This window comes from Ictalurus punctatus, chromosome 7 (genome assembly GCF_001660625.3).
Source record: "Ictalurus punctatus breed USDA103 chromosome 7, Coco_2.0, whole genome shotgun sequence".
NCBI lineage: Eukaryota > Metazoa > Chordata > Actinopteri > Siluriformes > Ictaluridae > Ictalurus > Ictalurus punctatus.
Genome location: NC_030422.2, coordinates 4,825,894 through 4,835,843, shown reverse-complemented (window position 1 = coordinate 4,835,843; position 9,950 = coordinate 4,825,894). Strand labels below are relative to the sequence as shown.

General features: G+C 39.5%; 1 protein-coding gene across 1 annotated transcript; it reads left to right on the top strand.

Moving 5' to 3' along the window:
- Nucleotides 1-297: 297 nt before the first annotated feature.
- Nucleotides 298-9,038, top strand: zgc:113531 (VWC domain-containing protein). Its single transcript, XM_017471417.3, has 4 exons — nucleotides 298-389; nucleotides 503-855; nucleotides 4,264-4,393; nucleotides 8,433-9,038. The coding sequence occupies exons 2-4, from the start codon at nucleotides 508-510 to the stop codon at nucleotides 8,612-8,614; spliced, it is 660 nt and encodes a 219-aa protein (XP_017326906.1). The 5' UTR covers nucleotides 298-389; nucleotides 503-507; the 3' UTR covers nucleotides 8,615-9,038.
- The last annotated feature ends 912 nt before the right edge of the window (nucleotides 9,039-9,950 follow it).

Genomic DNA, 9,950 nt, shown 5'->3' with positions numbered 1-9,950 from the left:
ATAGAATAATGACCATATGTACAACAATGACCATATGTACAATAATGGCCATATATAGAATAATGACCATATGTACAAAAATGACCATATATAGAATAATGACCATATGTACTACAATGACCATATATAGAATAATGACCATATGTACAACAATGGCCATATATAGAATAATGACCATATGAAGAATAATGAGCATATGTACAACAATGACTATATATAGAAAAAATGAGCATATGAAGAATAATGAGCATATATAGAACAATGTTGGCGCATCCTACAGGACCGCAGTATTGCACAGCCGCTCTACAGTCCATCATTATTGCACTATTCCGCTGTCACGTGTGAATGGAAACATAATCCGAGAGGCGTAGAAGTTTGACTCCGAGTCGGTAAGAGGGCCAACAAGAGCGCGCATCTGAAACCAGCTTACAAATGTAACAGCTCGATTTCTTTTGTGTAACTTTCTGATAGTAAACCACTTTCTCCCTCTTTAATAACCCAGTGGACATGGACGTGCATGTGGCGGCGCCGAGGCGGCTGAGTGCGTGGGTCGGAATTGGTGCTTTCCTGCTCTGCGTGCCGTGCGTCTTGTGCTTCTCAGTGGCAGGGCAGGACGGCACGTGTGAGGCGAACGGCTCAGTGTACTATGTGGGTGAGTGGTACTTCCTGGACTCGGAGCACTGCACGCAGTGTGAGTGTACGGTCGACGGAGCGGTGTGCGCGCGGACAGAGTGCACCGCGCTGCCCGCCGCCTGCATCCACGTGAGCCACTACCCGAGCGACTGCTGCCCGCGCTGCGAGAGGATCGGCTGTGAACACCGTGGAGAGGTGTACGAGCTCGGCCAACACTTCCAGGTGAGCGTTACAACCACGGCTTCTTCCCAAAACCACCCCGTGCTGCACTAAAGAGCATGTACAAACCGAAACATAAATACACAAACACGCCAAGCGCACCGTCCTTTATTGACGTGGACTGCGCGAGCGACCAAATCTTTTTGAATGAATTGATTAAAAAAGATTCGATACTGCAGCACGAGCAGCGTAAACCTCCTCCTCTTGCTTAAACACCAAAAATTTAACAACAAAGCATGCACGCTATCCGTGAAACTATTCCTAGCAATCATTTTCGAGAAGTTTATACCAACCTTCATCCTAAAACCTGAACGAAGTAAGAAATCAAAGAGTCGAATCATTTTGGTGTTCTCAATTGAATGACTCGAATCACTACACTCAAAGTCTCTTGGAACTTTTTTTTTTTTTTTTTTTTTTTTTTTTTTAACGGGTGGCAGCTCCCACCTGATGCCACCCATGTGGTCATGCCTCTGAACTGAACCAGAGGTTACAATTTATTATATAATTTATTATAGTAGTAAGCAGGGTTGGGAGGGTTACTTTAAAAACGTATTCCGTTATAGGTATCACAGTATGAAAGTAATGTGATTATTTGTGGATTACTGGGGCAGTGGTGGCTCGGTGGTTAAAATCTCTGTGTTACTGATCAGAAGGTCAGGAGGTCAAGCTCCAGCACTGCCAAGCTACCACTGTTGGGCCCTTGGGCAAGGCGCTTAACCCTCAACTGCTCAGTTGTATAAATGAGATAAATGTAAGTCATTCTGGATAAGGGCGTCTGCCAAATGCCATAAAAGTAAAGTACTTCAAGTCACATCTGTAAATAAAGTCAAGAGAAAAGCAATGTGATCTAAAATCCTTTTATTTAGAGCTTTGGCTTTCTTTTAATTAAAAAAAAAAAGAAAAAAAAAAGATGCGGGTAACATTACATCACAAAAGTATCTCCCACCACATCCAAGGGCACTGGTACCCAACCCCCTGCTCCAACTCAGGAAGGACTGTTTATTAGGTGATTAGTTGAATTATGTGTGTCGAGAGCAAGGAAACAGGGGTACTCTAGGACCTATTCTAGGGACAAAAACAGGACAAAACCTCATATCAGAGGTGACGTTTGTATGATTTTGATCATACTGTTTAGGTAGAGTGTGGTTTCACATATGGTGGACACTGAAATGAAAAAGTATGCAATATATCCACAGAGTTTGCCAGTTGCACTGAACACACATACTTACTTAGTACGAGTTATCATATGTTCACTTCAATCGAATCATTATTTTGGGTATGTTGCATCTCCCTGAAAGCATTTTCCACAAGAAAGCAATATACAAAGTTATGGAACATCCACAGTGTACCTGCAAATAAGTAGTTCTATGTTAATATAACATTAATAATTAAAACAAATAATGGAACAGAAGTAAAAAGCATACAATTGGTAATATATAATAAGTAAACCAGTGTTGCATCAATTCAGCTCCTTGTTGCTGTCTAGTTTTAAATGTGTGTAAGAAGTGGTTTTCTGTGATTATTCTATATTTCTCCTTTTTTGGGGTATTTTTACACACAGTAGTATGTGGTATGGACATCAGCATTAGTTACTTGAGTTATTGTTGCCACTCAAAAAGGAATGGCTTTCAAACCCAAGTTTGTTATCTTCTGAAGTCATCTGCATGTTTGTTAAATGTTCTCCGCACTTCTGCGAATGTTTCTCAGGTCAACTGCAGTTCAGACAATTAGTTCCTAAACACCGTAGCCCAGTAAACTGTTTCAAGCCTGCTTCAAAGAGGAATATTTATTTTGGAAAGTTCAGTACCACCATGCAGTTGTCCCATTATTGGTCACTGAATGGTACTTCTCCATAGTACACATCTGTTTATCGGTCACTTTTGATTGGTCAGATTTTGGATAAAAAAAAAAAAAAAATTATTGCGCCTTCATCCAGGAATGGTTGTTCAAGCAGATAAAGCGTAGTGTTTTATATAAGCTTAATACCCAATTTTAAGCTCCATGTTTGAACTTAGTATCTTTATATCTCAGTGAAATACTCAAGCTGTTAGGTAATGGAGGCGGAGACGGACGCAAGTGCAGATAAAGTTTAATGTGAATCGAAACAATACACGATCTCTGGAACGCCTGGGAGAAAAAACATAGACTAGGAAACAAAAACGTAGAACAATGAACAGAACGCAACAGCAAAGTAAGACGAACGAAACCCAATGGGTGCGGTGCAGTGACTGATGGGAATCGTAGTCTCTAGTCCTTTTCCCGTATTTACATAACGCAAACACTAAGATCATTTGGCTCATTAAAAAAAATCTGTCTGTCTTTCTGATGTCTCCCAGAGGCCTAAGATGAGGGAAGCACCCTCTCACAACCCCCACTGTACGTCTCATTATAATGGCAAGCTGAGTAGAGACCTAAAGCATAAATATTCCTTAGTTTCCTCAAAATAACAGCTGAACATTGTGAGATCAGTGGATCCTGAAGCTTTACCTTCTTGCACATACGTACTGAGACATATTGTACTGCACCAGATCCAGTTACTCACTTTCAGAAGTCATTGGACAAGGTGAATATTAGATTTGGTTTGAACTCCGCTTGGTAAGAATAAGAACGAGGAGGATTGGTGATCTGGGGTTATTCATTTTCTTATAAAAATGCTTATGCACTTTAGCAGTTCTGGTTATAATTAGTGAAGTTTATTAGGTTATTTATGGAGAGCATGAAAGCCTAAATGTGATCCTGGACCTTACTAAACCTGGTAATGTCAAGCGATGAGTTGAATAAGATGTGCCTGATCAGTAAACTCACCAAACAGTACGTGAAATAGCACTCCACCTTTCTATAATAGAAATGAAATAACGAGGCACGTCTTAGACATGCCTCGTTATCTTCCTCATTCGGTTATTACAGTTATTATGGTGATTATAGGGAATGGAAGAAACCTAAGGGGGTAATCAAAGCCCCGTGACAGGTTTGCAGCTGGGAGTTTTTCCCAGCTGATGTGTTTTGTGTGGTTTTTTTTTTTTTTTTGTCAGCCCATTTAATTTGAACTGCAGGTGGCATGCTGTCGTGGTTTAAACAGCAGGTGGGTGTGCTGGCCTGTGATTTCTTTGTCCTGGTGGAGAGGAACATAAAGTATAAAATAGTCTGTGAGAAAAGCCCAGAATGATGCAGAGCAGCGAGTGACATTGTGTAAAAGTGTCAACGTAAAGGTTAAGCGTGTCATTTTATGTTCAAGAGCTCTACATATAGAAGCCATTTGTGAGCTGCCTTGGTTCGTTTATACTCTGAGAGGGAAAAATGATTTTCTGCATTATAAATGTGACTTCAGGAGATTTTATGTGCTTTGCATAGTACATATCAAGACTAGGCTAGATTAGGTTCCACTGACAAACGTATGTGTATATTTTACAGCCATCGGAATGTGAGCAGTGCACCTGTGACAACGACGGCATTGCCAGGTGCCTAGTAGCGGACTGTGCCCCCCCTGCATGTGTGAACCCAGTCTTTCAAACAGGGAAGTGCTGTCCAGACTGCAAAGATGGTAAGCTGCTTTAAATCATATAGATAAGCCTAATTTAGAGGGAGAAAGCCCGTTTTCCAAACACTGACTTCAAAGTGTATGACTAATCCTATTATTCTGAACTCAAAATACCCCATGCAGCGATACAGCCATCTTTTTTTTATTTTTTATCTGCATTCCTCTTTCCTCTGCATCTCGTCTCCTCCGCAACGTAATAACCCTGGTGTAATACTCTCGCATAATCCGAAACTCGAAAACGGATAAGATGCGGGAACACGACTGCGCCAGTCTCCAGTCTATTGGAAGGAAATGTAATTTTGCTCCTTGTGAAATTCATCCAGGCGTGCACTGTGAGCTGTGTGTGCTGGGAGCGGGTAATCAGGTATTTATCCAAACAAATTAAAGGGAAAGTATCTCTGGGGAGCTAAATCAGCATGTCAGGAGATCTTCACCATGCTACTGATGCAGTAATATGGTCAAGGCCTGCACGCCAGCTGAAGACCAGTTGGAGTTGTGTCTTCTTTCTTGGATAGCCCTTTAGGGTACGGTTATGAAGATAAAGAGTGTAGTATATGAAGGAATTAAGGCAATATATCATGTAGCGGTATAGAATGACTAGTAATATTAAGTCAAAAAGAATTACTGAAAACACGTTTCACATTCTTTGTCTTCAAGGTTATAACATAGGATTATAATGTCACCTTGAATTACTCCTATGAGACATTTCAAAATTTCATGCCAGTCTGAAAACCTTGATTCATAATTTAAGCTCTAGAGTTAATTGCACCCTTCGTGGGAATGGGGGGAAAATGACTTATCTTTCAAATAAAGAAACTACTCACGAACTTATAATTAATTAGTTGTGTCCATAAATTTACATACCCCGTGCAGAATCTGCAAAATGTTCATAATTAAAAATAAATAATAAAAAAAGAGATCATTAAATGTTTACATATAGTCCACAAGACACAATAGTAAATATAGAAGCAAGCGGTAATACCGGGGTCAAGCGGCACCATGAGCAGCAAAAGAAGCTTTGTGACATGTTTTTGGTTATAGTCCGATGAAGTGTATCAGGAGTTAGAAAAAAGTCAACTTTCAATCATGAAAAAACATTTATTTAAAAAAAAAAAAAAAAACTAAAAATTGCTGCTTCTTAGAATTTTTGTCCTGTATGTGGCGCTGTTCTGAAACTGCTCCGGTAGCATCTGGGCATGATGGTTATCATGCAGGAAAGCATTGAAGAGTTATAAGCCAAAGATACATTTTTGCTATCTCCTGACTAGTAGGGGGCAGTGTGCCGAGACTCTTCAGGTACCCCCAGGGCCTAATGGGGATGACGCGTACCAAGGTTCATCACAATCCCTCAAAGCGTTGCGGAGATACAGCCTCAAGTTCAATTTTGCATGTTCTTCAAATTTGTTGAAGCACCATTCGAAAACGGTATTATTTATCAAAATTCCGTGAATACTTTTTTTTTTGGTATGAGTGCCTCCAGACGACGCAGGCCAATTTTCGTGCAAATCGGACAAACGGTCCAGGAGGAGTTTGAAAAAGTAGGTTTTCAAAATACTTACCAATAATGGACAGGAAGCTTGCTCGACCATGAGATAATTGGTATCATTGTTCCCGGCCTGAACCACAGAATCTATTTAGACCAGTCTCATCACAGTAGGCAAAAGGAGTCTATAGCTATTAGCATTTTTAAAACATAGCATTATAATTATTGGTGGTGCGGTTCCGAAACGAGTCCCTTCAGAGCATCGTGCCAACGACAAAGACTTGAGTTTCATAATGATACGCCCAGTTATTAGTGAAATACAGCATTTTATGACTAAATTCAAAATGGCCGGCATGGGATTTTTTCATATCATTGGACTCGGTATTCCGCACTGAATCTAACAAGACCAATTTGATCAGAAGTTATAAGCAAAAATCTCATGACCACTAGGGGACACTGTTCCGAAACTGAGCAGGCCCCCTCAAGTCATGAGGGCTATGACAAATAATAAGTTTGGTATGCTAAAGCGTTACGGAGATATACCCTCACGTCCATTTTGGCGTGCTCGCCGTCGAATTCATTGAAGCGGCATTCAAAAATGATATCAAAGTTCTGTGAATAAATTTTTTGTCCTAAGTCCTACATGATGCAGGCCAATTTTCGTGCAAAACGGCTTAGGACGAGTTCGAAAAATGAGATTTTTCAGAAAGTTCAAACGGCGGAAAAATTTTCATGACGGAAAATTACCTCATAGGATGCAGTCAAATCGTCCTGAGCCAAAAGAGCCAGTAAATTTGTTTCTAGGACGCATGATTCAAAAGTTATTAGTATAAACATGAGTGTAAATTTGGACAGTTGGTGGCGCTAGAGGGATTGAGTTAGAGACTCCAAATTTGCGCCAAATTTCATAACTTTCCTGCAAGCGTTTCTCTGGGCTTCCATAGACTCAAGAGCGAAAGCAGAATAATAACAAGAAAAACTAGCAAAGACAATAGGGGTCTTCAACCCTTTAGGGCATGAAACCAGAAGATGCTGGAAAAGCAAAGAATGTGCAGGACCTGGAGGATTTTCCTGGAGAACAGTGGGCGGTTTAACTGCTCAGGGCAAACAATGGACTGTAGGGTTAGGGTTCTAACAAAATATAAAAACAGTACTTGATCATCCATGTAACAACACACCGTGTTAATAATTATTTCATTTGTGTAAATTCAGTTATTATTGTGTCTTGTGGATTATATGTAAACATCTGTTAAGTGAAACTGCTTATTCAGGGCAGGACTAAATAAATAACAAAATGCTATTTTAATGATCTCTCTTATTTTTGTTTTATTCACTTAACATTTTGCAAATTCTGCAAGGGTACAATTTCTCTCAAAAAAAAAATGTGTAGCGAGCCCAAGTCTCCAGAAACTGTTGTTGTCTTTGACCTATTGGTAACTTGTAATCCATCACATCACACTGAGCCACCACCAAAAAGCTTTTGAATCTCTTGTGGGCTGAAAGTTTTCTCTGTGGTGATGGATGGTTGTGGCCCAAGTCAAGAAACTACTTTATTCATCCATTCATCATCAGGAACCACTTTATCCTGCTCAGGGTTGTAGTGAATCTGTAGCCTATCCTGGGAACACTGAGTGCAAGCGGGAACACACTCTGGATGGTACTCGAGTTCATAGCAGGGCATTATACACACTCATTAGAATTTACAGCAGCCACTCCACAAACAGGCACTAGACCCAGCACTAATCAATGCCACCGTTCAAGTAATAGATATGGGTGGAGAAAAAAAGCTTAAACTGCATACCGTTTAATAAAAGGGTATGGAACCATTTGAAACTTTCCAGGAATCGGATGCATAAGTATCCATTAGATATTAATTGTGGGGGGTGCTAATATTTTTGCAACTAGCAATTTTGCAAAAATCATCTTCAGTATCTACTTTATTCTACTCAGGGTTGTGGAGGATCCCGAGACCATTGTATTCAGAGAACACTGGGCGTGAGGCTGGAATATACCCTGAATGGGACACGAGTCCATCGCAGTGTACCATTCTCACACACACACACACACATTCATTCACGCTGTGGGCAGGTTTTTGGGAGGTTGGAGGAAACCAGAGCACCCGGAAGAAACCTAGACGGACACTGGGAGAACTCCACACAAACAGAAACCCAAACGCAGGAACAAGCCGGGAGTTGTGAGGTCATGATTCCTCCTTCTAGAAATTCTCTACATCAATTCGTGTGTGTTTTGTTATTTTTCATGGAAGGTGCCAATACTTCTTAAGTGGATTGTAGGGGCACTAGATTCTAATTCATCAGCGCTATTATTCCCAGTGATGAACACAATGCTTACCATCACAGTACAAGCTAACACAGTGTTATCCTCTACTTCTTGCCAGGTATGTTATTTATAAAATGAGCCATGCTGTTTTATTATTTAAAGGAAAGATAGAAATCTGAAACAGTTCAAATATCATCATAACCGTAGTCACAACGATTGCCATGATAAATGAATTTCCAGTCCACAGCCACTCAGTGTGTGTCTTCGTTATTTTTTTAGGGCCCAATTGCTACGTGGACGACTCTCGGACGCAGATAATCCCCGGAGGCGAGGCAGTGTGGGTGGATTCCTGCACCAAATGCCGATGCCACGACAGCCATGATGCCGGCTATTGGGAGGGCAACCGAGTGGCCACATGTACCCGCCTCCGCAACTGCACAGTCAGCGAGGGGAAAAACTAAACCTCACGTCCTCCGGTAGCAGAACGTGACACTCGGCAGGGCCTGCACAGCAAGCTGAAGACGGCTTGTGCTCGCGTAGCTGATTGTAGCCTTAGTGATTACAAACAGTAGTCTTGTATAATGTGCCCAACATTGACGTTAAAATGTTAAATGACACGGCTGAACGTTGCTTTGGCCTTGTATGGGATGTTCCCAAATTAAGCCCTAGTATGTAGGCTGCAGTAAAGTTAAAAAAAAACGTATTATCAGCTATTCAAAACCAATAGCAATGACTTTGTTGCACAGTATTTGAATTAGTTTCTGATTATATTAAACAACTTTTCCGAACCTACTGTAGGTGTTAGACATTGTTGTTAGACAACTGTGAGATGTAAGAACTCCGAACTCCATAAATGTGATAAATGTGACATCAGTTTTTCTTCAATGTTGTTTAGCCTTATTGCATAAGATTTAGGTACACACATACATATATATATATATATATATATAAAAATGTGTATATATAAAATGTATTTATTTACATGTCAACTGGTGTGTATGTGTGTGTGTGTATATATATATATATATATATATATATATATATATATATATATATATATATATATATATATATATACACACATATATATATATATATACATATATATATATATATATATATATATATATATATATATATATATATATATATATATATACACACACACACACACACACACACACACACACACCAGTTGACATGTAAATAAATACATTTTCTAATTTTTACAGAAAAAAACATGAAACAAAATCAGAGCAGTATTCAGCGATTCAACCTGTGCCTTCAAGGACTCAATCGATTAACATGTTTCTTCAGAAAATCCCAGATTTTGCATTGGAACGTACACTATGTACAACTGTTAAACAGAACTGATGTATGATTAATTACTCATATAACAATGCACCTATTATACACTTAAAGATTACATACTCACATACACGTGTACATAATTATAAAGGAATTAGTTGTTACCTGAGGTTCCCGAAAACCATAATAAAATACAATACTTACTCCAGTCCCATGCAGGCATGGAAGTAGCTACTGTAATGGAGTAAGTAATGTTATGAGCATGTAATAATAATAAAAATAAATAAATTGTTCCTTACTAATGCCTGTTTGTTGTTTGGAAAAATGCATAGTGTAACTTTTTCCCCCCCCAGAAATTCACTCCTTTTTTAAAAAAAAAAATTAAACAATGTAAATCAACACTGTTTTTTATGACCTATTATACTGAGGTCCACGACGATAAATAAACCACCTTGAGCAAATGCTGTTTTGTCTTGATTACCAGTATTT

Excerpts from the sequence above, each read along its gene's own strand:
- zgc:113531 (XM_017471417.3), top strand. The coding sequence starts at position 508 with ATGGACGTGCATGTGGCGGCGCCGAGGCGGCTGAGTGCGTGGGTCGGA. Across the intron at positions 856-4,263 it reads AGCTCGGCCAACACTTCCAG|CCATCGGAATGTGAGCAGTG; the intron begins GTGAGCGTTACA and ends TATATTTTACAG. Across the intron at positions 4,394-8,432 it reads CTGTCCAGACTGCAAAGATG|GGCCCAATTGCTACGTGGAC; the intron begins GTAAGCTGCTTT and ends TTATTTTTTTAG.